The 16,503-nt window shown below is 48.1% G+C and overlaps 2 protein-coding genes across 6 annotated transcripts in view; one reads left to right on the forward strand and one right to left on the reverse strand.

Moving 5' to 3' along the window:
- CCNK (cyclin K) overlaps positions 1-5,003 on the reverse strand; it is a 32,049-nt gene extending 27,046 nt beyond the window's left edge. Inside the window, exons 1-3 of one of the 2 annotated variants that reach the window (XM_045016926.1) lie at positions 4,807-5,003; positions 4,293-4,387; positions 315-572 (exon numbers count right to left, since the gene is read on the reverse strand). In XM_045016926.1, the coding sequence (XP_044872861.1) occupies positions 315-511 (197 nt within the window). In that variant the 5' untranslated portion in view covers positions 512-572; positions 4,293-4,387; positions 4,807-5,003. The remainder of the gene's footprint in view (positions 1-314; positions 573-4,292; positions 4,388-4,806) is intronic. The other variant, XM_045016925.1, reaches the window with a different exon arrangement.
- Positions 5,004-5,021: 18 nt separating this feature from the next.
- Positions 5,022-16,503, forward strand: part of SETD3 (SET domain containing 3, actin histidine methyltransferase) — a 73,250-nt gene continuing 61,768 nt past the window's right edge. Inside the window, exon 1 of one of the 4 annotated variants that reach the window (XM_045016921.1) lies at positions 5,022-5,070. The gene's annotated coding sequence lies outside the window, so the exon portion shown is untranslated. Of the gene's footprint in view, positions 5,071-5,104; positions 5,124-5,156; positions 5,191-5,307; positions 5,458-16,503 lie in introns of those variants that run through there. The other 3 variants (XM_045016924.1, XM_045016922.1, XM_045016918.1) reach the window with 3 other exon arrangements.

The raw sequence follows: 16,503 nt of genomic DNA on the forward strand, positions 1-16,503 counted from the left end.
AGGAGCTTTTAATTTCTAAAATCACCACATAACTGACAGGCCACTTTTCCTCCTTAAGTTATCACTTCATTAGTTAAGATAGTTCATTTGTTACAGAAACTAGGATTCAATTAACAGAAGAAAATGTTCAAGTAGAAAAACATTAAACATCAAAGATGTTTAATTTAAAAAGCTTAGTGATGTTTTTGAAATAAGACTACACTGTACAAATTAATGACACAAATGCACAAGGACCACTCTTGGTATATTTTTTCTGGACTTTCTAATTCATAATGCTACAATCGTACCCTGAAAATATCAACTCAAAAGGATACAGTCCCAGACGTGTTCCTACATCAAATATGAATCTGGCTCCTTCTCGGCGGTATCGTGCCTCAGTAGCTGGATCAAGTCCTTCTAATTGTGATGGTGTATGTGCCAGATCTTTTTTATCCCAGTACCAACATGGTTTTGTGTGGTCCAGGTTTGCTAAATTTACAGAAGGGCTGGAATTTTCTTTATTCTCCTTCATTTATTGAAGTAGAATTGTTCCTGCTTGATAAGTTTTCAGACAATGGGTTTTCAGACAGAAGCTTCAAAATAAAAATAAAAAACAAAAATCAGGTAAAACTGCGACAGACCAACATTTTTCATCCTGAGATAAGTGATATTTTTGCTACGCACACATACATTATACATGTCACAAGGTAGAATGGAAAGATGACCTGAAAGAAGGGAAACATTTGTGTATTTTTTGCTTATTAATGATGCATAAAAAAGGCTTGAAAAGTTTTTTTGAAAAGATATTTCACTTGTGAAAAAATCAGGTTTCATCTACACTGGTTTCCCCTAGTCTGTGGACATGTGGAAAACTAAGAGAATTATGTAAATGCCAAAGTAGGGAAACTTGGACAAATAAATGACTACAAATCTCTTATTATACACCACCCTGATATAACGCGGTCCTCGGGAGACAAAAAACTCACCGCGTTATAGGTGAGACTGTGTTATATCAAACTTGCTTTGGCTCCCCCAGTTCCTTGTTCCCTGACCATCCCCTCCAGAGACCCCCGTCCCTAATCACCCCCAGGACCCCACCCCCTGTCCCCTGACTGCTCCGACCCCTATCCAAACCCCCACCCCCCCGACAGGCACTCACCGGCAGCGGTGGGAAGCGGAGCAGCCCGGCCCCAGCCCGCTCCACTCTACCACCTCCCAGCCATGGCGCTCTGCTTCCCGCTGCCGGTGAGTGCGGGAAGGTTGGGGAAAGGATGCCCCCCGCACTCACCTGCGGCGGGAAGTGGAGCGACGCAGCCCCACCCCACTCTGCTTTCCTTGCCCCGGTCCCAGCCATGTCACTGGGGGGAGGCTGGGGAAAGGTCCTGCACTCACCTGTGGCGGGAAGCGGAACGCCACAGCTGGAAGCTGGCGGAGTAGAGCTGGCTGGGGCTGGGCTGCTCCGCTTCCCACCGCCGGTGAGTGTGGGGAGGTTGGGGAAAGGACGCCCCCCCTATACTGGCGGCAGGAAGCGGAGCGACGCGGCTAGGAGCTGGCGGAGTGGAGCGGGCTGGGGCCGGGCTGCTCCGCTTCTGCCACTGCTGGTGAGTGTGGGGGGGGATCCCTTCCCCCAAGCAACACGGCTGGGGCGAGGGAAGAAGAGCGGGCTGCTCCCGCCCCCCCGCTAATCCCCCGGGCCACTCTGGGACTGCAGGGCCCCCAAAAGTGCCCTCCCACAGCTCCTGCCCCCCAGACCCTGGGGGAGCCCCTGACCACCCCCGAGACCCTCTGCCCCTTATCAAACCCCTCAGCCTGGCCCGGCACCCTTAACACGCTGCTCAGAGCGGTGTGTCTGAGCTTTACCGCCTTATGTCGGGTCGCATTATATCGGGGTAGAGGTGTATGCCATGACAGGTTGGTCAGGTTTGCAATCTAGGGGTCGTGTTGGATTCCTAGATGCCACAGGAAGATCAGGTAGCAGCAACCGCCAGGTCAGCTTTTTATCATTTAAGTAAAGACAGGAGGTTGTGACATTTCAGATATGGACCTTGCTACTGTCGTTTACACTTTTGTCACCTCAAAGTTAAGACTACTAAAATGCACTCAATATGGGACCATGTCTTAAAACCACCATCAAAAAGGATATTGTACAGAATGTGCTGGCCCACTTAGAAAGTGAGATATTTTCCTACAAGCATATTAAACCAGTACTTCACAGTTGCCAATGGATGCCTATGAATTTCTAGGTGAAATTTAAGGTGCTAGTAACATGATTATTGGGTTAGCTGAACCTTTTGTCTCCCTCTCTCTTTCTCCATGGACACTTTCAAATGACAGGCCCTATGTCTTCACTGTTCTTGGGATGGAATCCCAGATTCATCCCTCTGTTACACAGTCTCCAGGCAACAACACCCCAATCACTAACTGTGATTACTCCGCAGGCCCAACTTTGGGAGCTATTTAGCTATCCAAAAGAACGCTATCAAAACTATTTATCTATCTATAGGAATGCAGCAAATCAGAGAAAAGTGTTAGAACAACAACAGGCCAACATGCATAATGGTCTTACTTAATACTAAGTTAGGCTTAGCTTGACCTGCTACTTCTCAGTCTCAGGGAATCAGTGAGCACCATCCCCAGCCTGTATCTGCCATCCCTAAACTTCAGTGTCTTTTTAAAACCAGGTCAACCCATTTGCTCTGCATCACTTAATATTCATAAAACAACAGATTTCCACATTTTTCATAATTGGCTTCTAGGCCCTAAATGGTTTAGGAACTACCTGCTTGAAAAACCATTTCTCCCCCATGGCACAGCAACACATTGGATGGACATAATAAACAGGAGCCCCGCTGGTATAAATGAACTGGGGTCTGTACCAGGGCACGCCCTTCTTTGAAATCTTCACCTCACTTCCACACAGATGCTCCCCGACTTACGCAAGCATTCTGTTCCGGAACGCCTTGCGTAACTCAAATTTTGCATAAGTCGGAAACGTATCTCCATTACGCAAAAATAAATAAATACTTAATTCTAGTTTACAGAACTTTTTCCGTAAATTCAGATTTGCATAAGTCGGGACTTGTGTAACCCAGGGAGTGTCTGTATGTGGAATTCCACATCACCTTCATATTGGGGCACATAACAAAATTAATGTGGCGGGCATGGGGCTGAGGTGCTCGGAGTGTAGGAGGTGGCTCAGGAGTGGAGCCGAGTTGGAATGCAGGGGGGTGAGGACTCCAGTTGGGCTCTGGGGTGGGGCTGAGGATGAGGGGCTCAGGGCCAGGGCAGTGGGTGCGGGTTCTGGGGCGGAGCCAGGGATGAGGGGTTTGGTGTGCAGGCTGCCCCGAGGCTACGGCGGGGAGAGAGGACTCTCCCCAGCTCTCTCTCTCCCAGTAGCAGCACCTGGACTGGGGTGAGGAGGAGTAGAGGCATCTCTCCCTGCTGCAGCCCAGAGCGCCTGCAGGGCACTTAACAGGCTGCTCTCACATAGAATGCTCTGGCTCCACACCTAGATTCCTCCACACCAAGCCCCTCCACACTTTGATCCCACGGAGCTTGGCCTACCTGCCCATACTTGGTGCAGAGAGGCAGGACCCCAAAGTGTTTCTGGGGCAGTCCCAGCCTTTGTGCTGTGTCAGGGTCAGGTGCAGCCTCACTGTCATGTTGCGGATGGGGGGAGCTAATTGGAGATATACCAATCTCCTAGAACTGGAAGGGACCTTGAATGGTCATCGAGTCCAGCCCCCTGCCTTCACTAGCAGGACCAATTTTTGCCCCAGATCCTTAAGTGGCCCCCTCAAGGATTGAACTCACAACCCTGGGTTTAGCAGGCCAATGCTCAAACCACTGAGCGATCCCTCCCAGGGATGGGGGGAGCTGCAAAGGAATTGCCTACCGCTGTGCAGCCAGTTGCCTGTGCTCCCCACTACCATGCTGGAGCCTCCACATTTATTGACAAATAAAATTTGCAAAATTCTAAAATATTTGTGTGCAGCATTTTTCATTTTTTGGTGCAGAATTCCCTCAGGAGTAAAACTCTCAATCCTTTGTTTCAAGAAGTTTCCCATCAAAACCAAGACAGACAAAATTTGGTACACTCAATATTTTAATACTATTAAACTAAGTTTTCTTTTTAAAATTGTCTTTATACATCACAAAAGGCACCATGAGCTCATTCCTACCCTCCTTAATACAGCGCCTGCAAACATAAACCAGATTATAAAGTGAAACTGCTCTTGGAAAACCTCCTGCCTCATAGCCGGCAAAGAATATTGATTTAATCCAATGTACAGTCTTGACTGTCCTTTTCCTACCTGTGACACAAATAGCACAGCCGAACCGAAAAGCAGTGTTATGTTTTTTATGACACCAGGCTCCCTCAGACACGAGAATTCAGGGAGACACCGAACTAAGTAAGAGAAACAACGCACAAGGCCGACTAGCACGGTAGCCGTGTTTGCACGCGTATTTCCACAGAGCCCCATCCCAACTCCACTGTCTCCCACACCCCAGGCTCTCAGCCGCGCCGACTCGGCCCCGTGCCTGCGCCCACCCCGCCGCCCCAATCTCCCGCTGCCTCAGGGCCACCGACCACAGCCACACCCCCGCCATTTTTTGGGCAGGATCTCAGTTTGCGCCTCACTCCATACCCAACCGCCTGGCCCACAGCATCCCGCCCCCCCCACTATCACAGCCCCTTCTCCTCAGCGCCCCGGCCCTCGCTCCAGTCCCCTCCCCGCGGCATTCCAGTCCCCATTCACCCAGCCCCGAGCCCCTCGTCACCACCAATACCGCTCTGAGCGACGCCCCCCCTCGAGAGACACTCACGAATCAAGCACGCGAGGGTCCCACAACGCAGCGCGGCCACTAACGACAACGAGACCTTGGCTCCCTGCGCGGCGCCATCTTGGGACTCGGACCCAGTCGTTCCCATACGTCACTGCGTCAGCGTCGCGAGGGCACGGCGCCCCCGTTCCCACCGCCCAATGAGAATCCTAGCCCTGGCTCTCACTTCCACCCTTCTCCGTCGCACGCTGAGTAGAACAGGTTTGCGCGCAGCCTACCGCGGTCGTGTCGAGGAGGACCAATCAGGTAGCAGAATCGAGAGGATTGCAGGCCACTTCAACCAATAGGAATCGAAAGTGGTAGGGTGAATTCTCACCAACCGGGAGTGGCCTGGCCCCTTGTCCCCTTTTCCGCTACTCCCAGTGGGTGAGCGACAGGGACGGTGGCGAGGGGGCGGCCTATGGGATTCGTTGGCTGTGGCAGAGCTGGGGGCGGGCTCGCTGTGTGGGTGCGGCTCAGCCAATGGCGGCCGCGGGGTGGGATCAGTGGGCGGGCCGGGCGTTGGGAGTGTGGGGCTCGGGTTAGCTCGGCCGCCACCTCCCCCCTTCCCCGGGCAGCGGACGGTGTCCGGTGAGAAACGTGGGCGACTCCGCGCTGTTTCCAAGAGGAGGAGCCGCCGCGGTCTCGCGGGAGGTAGGGACCCACCGGCCGCTCCGTCCTCGTCTTCTTTTTTTGGGGGGGGGGCAGCCCCCCGCCCGCTCACCCCTTGGCTGGGCACGGGGCGCTGCCCGCTCACATCACCTATCCCCCGCAGGGGCCAGCCTCCCCGGGAGCAACCCTCCCCCCCTTCCCCGGACACATCCGCTCAGCGCCCAGGCCTCGCGCCCCTCCTCCCCCCCCCAGCTCGCTCCACCCCGTGACTCTCCCTCTCTCAACTGCCGCCCTCATCTCTCCTAGGGGGGCCTTGCCCTCACCCCATTCTCAGTGTCACCTCCCCTCCGCTGCGGGAGCGGCTTCGCCCGCCCGTCTCCTCTGCTGGGAGCACCCCGTCCTCGTGCGCTGATCGCTGAAAACCTGCTTCGCGCACCCGCCGTCTTGGTGGGACAGGCTGTTCCCACCCGCCCCGCCTTCCTCCTCTCGTCTGTTCCTCTCGCGCACCCACTCGCAGCTCCCCCTTCTCATCCCTCTCCTACTCTCACCCCGATTCCTTCTGCGGGTGCTGCAACCCTCCGGCCGCCCACCCACCACTCCACCTTGCTCCTCTCCTGGGAATCACTACGCTGCTCTGTCCCCCATTTTGCCTTTTCTCTTCTGCTTCCCACTCGCTGTCTTTCTGGAAGGAGACAACACTGACCGACATGGGCAGCACTTCATCACACGTGCTGCAGCTCTCCCACTTGCTGCTTGTCTATTTCCCACTCCCAGTGTCTTGTTAGGGGAGGAGAGAAAAACATTACATCCCAAGCCCACATGCTACTCACTGCCCTGTATCTGTGTGTGGGTGTTCTGCTTTAATACCCATTCGTAGGCTCTGGAGGTATGAGATTTTCTTCACTTTTATGAAAACTGGAGGCAATTAAATCCACTTCCTCTCATTCATCTTCCTTCCCTTGCTCCTCCCTCCAAAAAAACGATAGCAAGGGTGGAGAGTGAAAGTAAACACATTGCTTAACTTGACTTCTCCATGATGTTATTCCTCCTTTTTTGATCATAGGGTTCACGTTTTAAAAATGGTTAAATCAGCTCCCCCTTCCTCTTTGCTTTCCATAATTCTCACACACCTCCATTTCTCTGGTTCCTGCTTCATAGGCAGGAGGAGGCTGCTCAGATTCACTGATCAATAATTTAACATTGGTGTGTACCATTTTAAGCACTCTTGTTCTCTCTTCTCCCATCCACTTTGTGGCTTATTTTATTTTATTTTATTTCATTTTTTGTAAAAGAATTAAGCTTTTCAACTGATGGACCCTGAATGAATTAAGCAAAGTATCTTTTAAATTGATTGATCTGCTGGGGTATTAGTTCTCCATGAGTCTGTATGTTGCAACCTTCCCAAATCAGTACTGATGCTGCTGCTGAAACTGATGCCAGGTGAAGCTGTTTCTACAACTTCCTTTCCTGCTCAAAGAGGTTTGGTTTAGACGAAAGTACCACTTGAAAAAAATATAAAGATGAATTCATACTGCTGTTCTCTTTCACAGTAAAATGGTAGGCTCTGATCTCCCCAAATGTGCTCTTTTACCTGTGAAATAAACACATCTCTTCCCTTTTTCTCCTCCTAAGTCTGTGATGTTCAATCCATGTTTCAGACTGATGGCTAAACTTAGGCTTCAGTAGCTGGCAAAGAGGGGAAAAGCCTGTGTTCTCAAGGAAGGGGAAAGGGCTTTTTTCCTTATTAAGATGACCTAATGGAGAAATTTACTGTTTTTTCAGAGGAGCAGTCTTGTCAATGTGTAAATAAATAGCAGAGTACTTACTTTTTATTGTACTATACACTGAATATCTTTTACTCTTTCATTTGTTTTTGAAAACAACATAGTATCTAGGTATATGAATGAATGTGATGTTTCAGATATTATCCATATGTCTGGCTCCTAATTAAAACTAGACAGCCACTCAGTAAACTACAAATACACAGAGAATATGTCTTCAGGGGCAAAAAGGGTGTGTTTTATCAATCGTGTTAACTCAGTCAGGTTAATTTAACATGACAACTTTGGACATGCTAGTCTGCATTTTAACAGGCCTTTTCAATTGTGTTAATTGGATTGAGCTAACACAATTGAAAAACATACCCTTTTGCCTGTCAAAGCAGGGCCAGAGATAGTTTTAGGATTTCAGCCAAAATGTAAGCACATAGAATCAAAATACTCGCATGTCCAAGTAAAGGTGGACTGAGCTACAGATTGGATGCAGAGCTGAATTTCCCAAAGTCCTCTCTACTCACAAATATTGTATTTATTTTAACAACAACAAAATGTAAAGACACTGTCTATCCATATATATGCGATGCATGCATCTTTATTAGCAGTATTCAGTATTTGTATAGTACAAAAACGTGTGATTAGAATTATGGAGATTTCCCTACCAGATCCATAGTGCAGATTGCACTGAATTGTACATTTAAAGTAGGTTTTAAATCAATTAATCAAACATTAGACTTTACACAGATGCTTATGTAGACTTGTCCCACTGTTATTAAAAACTATGTCAATGAATGCTCACAAGGGGCTAAATTAAGGTTGCACAGGCAATGTTCATTTTTGGATATAATACACTACAGTATGATTGTGTCACATGTACATTCATACATGTTTAAACTATTTTATCAAGATGTGGTTTTACTCTAATCTAGTTGAAGTTTGAATTAAAGTTATATATGTGAATGTGTTTTGGATTAATGAGATGTATATATTGTGGGTGGTTATATTTTGGAAGTGAAAGGGAGTTGTTGTGCATATAAGGTGCATTTAACATAATGACATGTAGGATCTGTATACTACAACATTGTCATGGCCAATGATGGGAGACAACATGATCCAGTGGATTGGGTCTTGGAGTGGGAGTCAGAGGCCTGGGCTCTGTAGCCAACTGTACCACTGACCTGCTGCATGAGCTTGGGTAAATCACTTCATTTCATTTTACAGGTGGAGAAACTGAGGCAGAGAGAGGCTAATGACACCTATCCTTATTTATAAGTGATTGGAGAAGAAAGTGTGGTGACCTGGGTAGGCTAGGCTAACTGTTAGGAGAGGCAGAGGCAAACCAAGACAAAAGGAATAACTTTACATTTTGAGAACTTTATAAGGGAAGATTTCAACATTGTATCAGGAGTGTAAATACTATAGAACATTACCAAAGATTATTTATAATAAATTATAGGTTACCAACTCATTAGCCTTTGTGAACTTGTACACACTTTGCAGTTAGTACCAAATGTATTGTTCTTCACAAGAACAAAAGAAATTACAATATACTGTGTCACTTCAGAGTAGAATCAATGTTTCCTATCCTTGGCTGTAAGTCTAACTCCACTCTTGCTGTCCTGTTTTTTGCTTGTCTTCATCTGGAAGTGCTTCTTAGATTCAGTGTTCCTGTGCTATACCTCTTTCATGGAGTTTATCCACAAGCAGGATTTTTTCACCTAGAGGGCCCTCACTTGTCCATTAGGCACTTTTGAACAGTATTTTTTCAATAGATGTTCATCCATTCTCGGTTCATACACTCTAAGGCAGTGGTGGGTAACCTGCTGCTGTAAACAAACTGTCTGGCCGCGCACCAGCAGATTACCCTGATAGGCCACGTGCAGGCCGCTGGTTGCCCACCACGGCTCTAGGTCCTTTGTTGATGGGCTTCTTGATTTTTGCTTCCAGGATCTGTTTGTATCTAACACAGCTTTTTAGACCATTTCCTTTTTCACAAATTCTATTTCCTTTCAGTTTTTTTCCCTTGATACTTGCTCTCTGGTAAGCCTGTAGATTTTTATTTCCCTCTACTTCCCTTCTCTAACAGTATCTGCTCATGTACCCAGGTCTAGTTTTTTCCACCTACTTGTCCGGATCTAAAACCTTTAGTATTTTCCTTTTTTCCTCCTTCTCAGTTCCGAGTCCCCTACTTGTAGTCTCCTGTTTTTCTATTTTATCATCTTACCCCCTACCCAGGCTCCAGTTCATGAGCTAGCTCAACATCTCGATTCTTCTCCTTCTCTAACAGCTTTTTCCAACTGCTCCTTCAGGTGGATTCTGAGCCCTCTCCCCAGCTCGAGCTGCCCTCTCGTGGGCCCTCATTCTCACCCTCCAGGGCAGCATTCTGTGCGGCTGCATTGCAACTGGAGCAGGTTCTAGTGCCAGGGTGCGGGTTACTACAAAAGCAATACGTGAGAGCTAAGTTGTTATGTATGAAATAGTGGTTTGTGTGTCTTTTGAAGTGATTGTGTTGACAAGAAATGCATTTGAGAAACCTTAACTCTTGGGTAACAAATGTTTTTTGTGTGGGACTCTTCAGAAGGGGGCAGTTCAGGAAGTGAGATATGAAGTGACAAAAGCAATATCACGGGGTGATGATGGTTAGTGGTTTTGAATGGCTTTTTCATAAGGAGTAATATTTTCACTGGCTTAGGTGAACAGTCGTCTGAGTAGAGAACTTCAGTGGGAGGTGGGGAAGGATGTTGTCTGTCAGGAGACAAGGCTTGAAAGTCCACTTGCTTATTTGTAACAGACAACTGATGTTTCCCCGGCAAGTGGAAAACTGCTTAAAAACACTGCTTCCTCTCCCCCCAAAAAGAACTTGCGCATCAATTTAGAAAAAAAAAGGTACTTTCTCTAATATTAACTAATACAGTGTTGTCTTCCTGAGTGGCATCTGAGTAGAAAATCCCAGTATTGTGGGAATCATGGGGTATTTCTTTGGACGTGGCTGGTTCTCCCCACTCTCCAGTGTTTCAAATAGTCTTCTGGCTTAAAGTGTCTGGTAAACTTCTCAAGCATTGATCAAGAGATGCTGGATTTGCCAGTATTTCTATCCCATCAATAAATAGTCAGACTTCATTAATCTTACAGTGTCAGACTTCTTGATTAGTAATAGTACTTTTTACTTTTTGAGGGTAGACTCATAGATATTTTGTACATGGCAAGTCAGTATTGTCAGGACACCATTCTGCTTGATTTCAATTAGTCTATGCTAAGAACTACTAATCAAATCCCTTTTGAGGCCCATTTATTGGGAACTGTAATTGTGGTGTTGAGAGAATAATCCTGTCTCAACTTGGTAAAACCCAGGTAGAAAATTGTGAATTGTCCTTTGTCAGCAAGTGTTGAATTTGTGTCTCAATACATATATAGACCCCGTCTCTGTGTGGCTGATGTATTATCATTTTTTAAAATGCATTTGATTATAGTAACTTCATTTGATGTTGATTTCTGAAGGCTGGTTACTTCTGAGGGCTTGTTTACACATACAGTGCATCTGGTGAAGATGCTCTGTGCTGACAAGAGAGAGCTCTTATCAGCATAAGAAAACCACCTCCATGAGAGGCAAAGTAAAGTGTTCAAAGCTAGAAGATGTCCAGAAAACACCCCCCTGAGCGCAGCAAGTTATGGCGCTGTAAAGCGCCAGTGTAAACAGTGCCCCAGCGTTGGGAGCACGGCTCCCAGCGCTGTAAGCTAATCCCCACGGGGAGGTGGAGTACCTGCAGCGCTGGGAGAGCTCTCTCCCAGCGCTGGCGCCGCGACCACACTCGCACTTCAAAGCGCTGCCGCGGGAGCGCTTTGAAGTTGCAAGTGTAGCCATACCCTCAGTGTTGCTCATGCAACCTTAATTTGACTCCCTGGGTTCAGTTCCACATTTTAATGGGGATTTGCTCTAGTGGTTATAGATCCTTCTGACTCTGTAATCACTACATGTCTTCATCCCGGTCTACTTTTTTCCACTTCCCCCTTTCCAGCTCTTGCCCTTTTCCCCTCTGCTCCTGTGCAGCCCCGAACACATCTCTGCTCTTCTTCTGCTCTAATCCAGCCCACACCCTGGCTCCTGTCCCCCTCCTTCTCTGTTTTTGTCCAACCCACCTGCCCCAGCTGCTGCTTGCCTCCATTTCTCAACTCTCTGGTCCTGTTCTTTCCCCTCTCTGCTGCACCCCATTCTATGGTTTCTACAACTTCTGCACCTTCCCTCCTCCCTCCCAATCCATCTGCATTCCTGGCAGGAACCACCTTCCTTCTGCGTCTTGCACCAGCAAAAGGGGCATCGAGAGCAGAGGAGAGACAGTCTTGCTACTCTCAGTTCCAGTGTCCTGCTTCAGAGTGGAATCTGGCAGTCATCAGTTGCAGGGAAAATCCTTCTCAGACCCTCTAGCCTTGGGCTGGAGCAGGGGTCTCAAATTCAAATGACCACAAGGGCCACATGAGGACTAGTACATTGGCCTGAGGGCTGCATTACTGACACCTCGGCCCCGCCCCCACTCCACCCCTTCCATGAGGCCCTGCCCCTGCCCCCATTCCAACCCCTTCCCTGAAATCCCCACCCCAACTCCGCCCCCTCCCTGCCCCCAGGGGGGGCAGGAGGGGTGTGGGTGTGGCAGGGGCTCAGGGCAGGGAGTTGGGGTGTGTGGTGCAGGAGAGATGAGGGGTGTGGCAAGGGGGCAGGGGATCCAGGTGCAGGAGGGGTGTGGAAAGGGTCAGGGCAGGGGATCGGGGTGCAGGAGGGGGCTCTGGGCAGTGGGTCAGGGTGTAGGGTGCAGGAGGGGTGCAGCAGGGGGTCAGGGCAGGGGATCGGGATGCGGCAGGGGGCTCAGGGTAGGGGATCGGGTGTAGGGTGCGGCAAGGGGCTCAGGGTAGGGGGTTCGACTGCAGGAGAGGTTTGGGGGGGTGGGCTCTGGCCCAGCGTGCACCGGGGGCAGGGTAGGCTCCTGCGCCGCTCCAGGAAGCGGTTGGAACCTGGGGGAGGAGAGGTACAGGGGTGTGTGTGTTGCTGTTGCTTCAGGCACCGCCCCAAGCATCTCCCATTGGCCGGGAATGGGGAACCACGGCCAATGGGAGCTGCTGGGGGTGGTGCCCAGGGGTGAGCTGGAGCCGGTTCGCGCGAACCCGTTGTTAAATTTAGAAGCGGTTTTAGAACCGCTTGTTAACTAGCTTCCCTGCGAGGGAAGCTTTGATGGGCTCTGCCTGGGAAGCCTGTAATTCCTCCTCCCGGCCGCCGGGGGGCGCTGTGCTGTGCTGCGGGAGCCATGTGAGCTGCTTCCTGGCCCTGTTGCTGCTCCTGCTCTTTGGAGCTCTGGCCCTGGGGCTCCTGCTGCTGCCCCGTGAGTCCCCGGCTGCGTCCGGCTGCTCCCAGGCCCCCCCCCCCCCCGTGTGAGTATCTGCGCCCCTCCCCCGCCTTCCCTGCCACCAGCCGCCCCCTGCCTGCAGCCACCCCCCTGCCCCCAGCCACCCCCCTGCCCCACCCCCTGCCCATAGCCGCCCTCTGCCCGCAGCCAGCCCCTGCCCACAGCCACCCGCAGCCGCCCCCTGCCCGCAGCCGCCCTCTGCCCCACCCCCTGCCCACAGCCACCCGCAGCCGCCCTCTGCCCGCAGCCGCCCTCTGCCCGCAGCCAGCCTCTGCCCGCAGCCAGCCCCTGCCACAGCCAGCCCCTGCCACAGCCACCCCTGCCTGCAGCCAGCCTCTGCCCACAGCCGCCCGCAGCCACCCCCTGCCCACAGCCACCCGCAGCCCGCCCGTCTGCATCACCTGCCCACAGCCAGCCCGTGTCACTCCCTGCCTCCAGCTAGCCCTGCCCCACGCCCCTATCTGCAGCCAGCCCCACATCCACTGGTGCCCTGCAGTTCCCAGGGCAGTAACCCTGCACACCGGCTTTAATGAGGGGGGGGGGCAGGGAGCAGCTGGGACCCACACATGTGCACACCCTAGAGTGACCAGACAGCAAGTTTGAAAAATCGGGACGGGGGTGAGGGGTAATAGGAGCCTATATAAGAAAAAGACCCATTAATTGAGACTGTCCCTGATCACCACCCACACATGTGAAATGGAGCTCATTTCTAGTTCAGCCCCATCTTTTTAAAAAAGAACTTTAGGTAGGGTTAAAATACATCTGTATTTTCCTGGACATGTCAGGCTTTTCGGTTCTTAATCACCTCCTGGGAAAATATGGACGTATGGTAACCCTATTGGTACAAAAAATACATGCTGTCGCACATCCCTTAAATCAGAACTTTTTATAGGGAACCCGTTGTTAAATCAGAACTTTTTATAGGGAACCCGTTGTTAAGATTTTGGCAGCTCATCACTGGTGGTGCCTGAAGCAATGTCAAAACACATCCCTGTGCCTCTTCTCCCCCAGGTTCTGTCCACTTCCTGGAGCGGTGCAGGGGCAGGGCAGGCTCGCCCCCGGCGCGTGCCGGGTCGGAGCCTCTGTAGGTAAACGCTGGGGAAGGGCGCGGGGGCTGCGAGGAGCTCATGGGCCGCAGAAAATAACCTGGCAGGCTGCATGCGGGACGTGTGTTTGAGACCCCTGGGCTGGAGCATGCTCAGTACACACAGTCCTGGGAGAATTTAGCTGTCAAACTCTAATAAGTCACCGCTGATCATGTGCAAATTGAGACATTTCAGAGTCTCATAACGTGACCAAGTTTGGGCAAATTATCATGGGAAAGGCAAAAGGCACATCCCTGACACCACAATGCCAAATTTCAAGTCCTTGCTCCAAAGCATGGAAGTGCTAGTTTCTCAATGAAATTACTTAAGAATTTTTTAGAAACATCTTCTTTTCCCCCAGTGTTGTTCTCTGAAACAGTTGAATGGTTTCAGCTCAAACTTTGTAGAAAAATTTAGCCTGAGGCAGACTCATGACATAGGAAACTTAGCCTTAATGGTTAAAGTTTGGTAAAGTTATAAACAACTTAAAACAGTTTTTTATAATGGTGCTGGCCAGCCTTAACCAAAGTGTCATTGTCTGCACCAGTTATAATAGTTTCCTAATGTTATTCTTACATCCTTATTTACTTGGACCTGAAAATAATTAATCAGTTGAGATTGGAAAATTCATTTTGGAACACTATTCATTTGTATCCCCTATATATCATTGGCATTATTTTCAGCTTCTCTTGACTGGTAAGTCTAATATGTTTGGGCTAAAATTGGCAAAATTTAGAAGAATGTAATTCAGAGTTCAAGAGACAAAACTTGGTATTCTAAAAAGTATTTGCAATTAGATTTTACTCTACTACTTTTTGTATTAGTTTAAAAAGTACTGACCAAAGAAATGGACAGTAGAGAGAACATCACTGTGATAAGAGGCAAGGAATATATTTTCTTTGCTTTATAAATTTACTTCTAAATTATAATATTCTAGTTTAGAATGGCATATCAAACACCAAAATAGAACACCATTAAAAAAAAACATTTTTAAACTCTTTTCTTTATATTTAAGTTAGAAGGGTGATTCTGAGGTCAAAGCCATATTTAGACTTTACTTTTTCTATTTTAGTCTTTCTGTGTAAAATTCTGGTCCTATTCTTCTTCCTTGTGAGGAGGTACAAATTTAAGGATATGATATACAGTGGTCTAGTTATGCAGCTCCCAACAGAGGTAAATCAATATGTACCTTTATTCCTTTGTAAGCAGTTAGTGGAAATACCTGTATCTTCCATTTTTTCTTTTTATAATTTCAAAAATTCTTTAATCCATGCTTTATAACAAAACCTGCAAATCTCTTTTATATCCAGGTTGTAGTCCTAGATCACCTTGAAGGATTGCTCAGTGCTTTGATCATTGGCCTGCTAAACCCAGGGTTGTGAGTTCAATCTTTGAGGGGGTCATTTGGGGATTTAGTTGGGGATTGGTCCCGCTTTGAGCAGGGAGTTGGACTAGATGATCTCCTGAGGTCCCTTCCAACCCTAATAATAATCTATGATCGATAGGTCCATCAGCCGTCACGGAGAGAGCACCAATCACAACACATCATTTGTGGTATTCTAGCCAGTTCTTCAGCCACCCACTGGCCATGCTGTCAGTGTCACCGGACACCTGATCAGCGTAAGGCACTGCAGCCCAGAACCCCTGAGCAATCCACCAGCCTCAGCCTCCCAAGTAGCTGGGATTACAGGCGCCACGCCATTGTGCCCAACATAACCCCAGATATTAGGGCAAATGTAACTTCTGTATGTTCAGTTTTGTTGGTGTTGGAGTAAGCAGTCAAAAAGAAGGCTTTAATTCAGGAAATACCACTTTCCATAGTTGAGGTAAATGAGGGCTACATTTTTGTAAAATATTAGCATCTCCTTTTTTCATATGTAGCTAAATGTTAAAAATATGAAGAAATAATTTCTACCTTTAAACTGCGATTCATTTGTTTAATTGTTTTAAATGAGGATGATATAATGTAACAATTAGAATAGCAGATTTTAGGAAATATTGGAGTATATGGCAAACCATTTATAGAGTCACTTTGAGAGGTGGTTGGATTCTGGAGTAATATGACAATTTGAGATCTCTAGGACCAAAGCAGATCAGGCATGTTGCTTTCTAATGTTGAGAAAATGGGTTAGTTACCTCTGGTTGCCACCTATTAGATAGGAATTAAAGCTAGCCTTGGATGAGTTAACCCCCTTGTCCTTGCAGGCAGGAAGTAAGTACTACAGCTGTGATTGACCAAAGGTGGGGCCATTATGCAGATGACAGCCTTAAAATTAAGAGATGGGCTCAAGCTGTACTCAGATGCTTTGAAATGATGAAGTGGCACTGGAACAAAGATGATGATGATAAAAATCCTTTAGCCTTGAGTCCTGCCGATTGGGGCACGATTGGATTTCTTAAGCTTTCTTTTACTACCTAAGACTTGAGAATTACTTCACTTGCATCATACTTAGGAGAAGTAGTGACTTCTGAAAGGATGAAAAGAAATTTCACTTACTGGCTGACATTTGCAAGTTTTTCTGATAATTGACACAAGAATGTACTGTAATTCTTACCAAAGCCCAGAAGGCCTCTGTAAATTCGCATGAATTATTTCTTGTATTACATTATGCTAAGTATGTGGCCTTTACTGACATTATTTTTTGCTGTGATAAGCAGAGTAGTTTGTTGAAAGCTAACCTGGGGGTTTCTAAGAACATCTCAACTATCCATTGTATTCAGAAGTGTTTCTAGTTCTGTATGACCTAATAGTTAGGACCCTACCAAATTCACAGGCCATTTTGGTCAGTTTCACGGGCATGAGATTTTAAAAATCATAAATTTCATGATTTCACC

The sequence above is a fragment of the Mauremys mutica genome, chromosome 4 (genome assembly GCF_020497125.1).
Source record: "Mauremys mutica isolate MM-2020 ecotype Southern chromosome 4, ASM2049712v1, whole genome shotgun sequence".
NCBI classification, from domain to species: Eukaryota; Metazoa; Chordata; order Testudines; family Geoemydidae; genus Mauremys; species Mauremys mutica.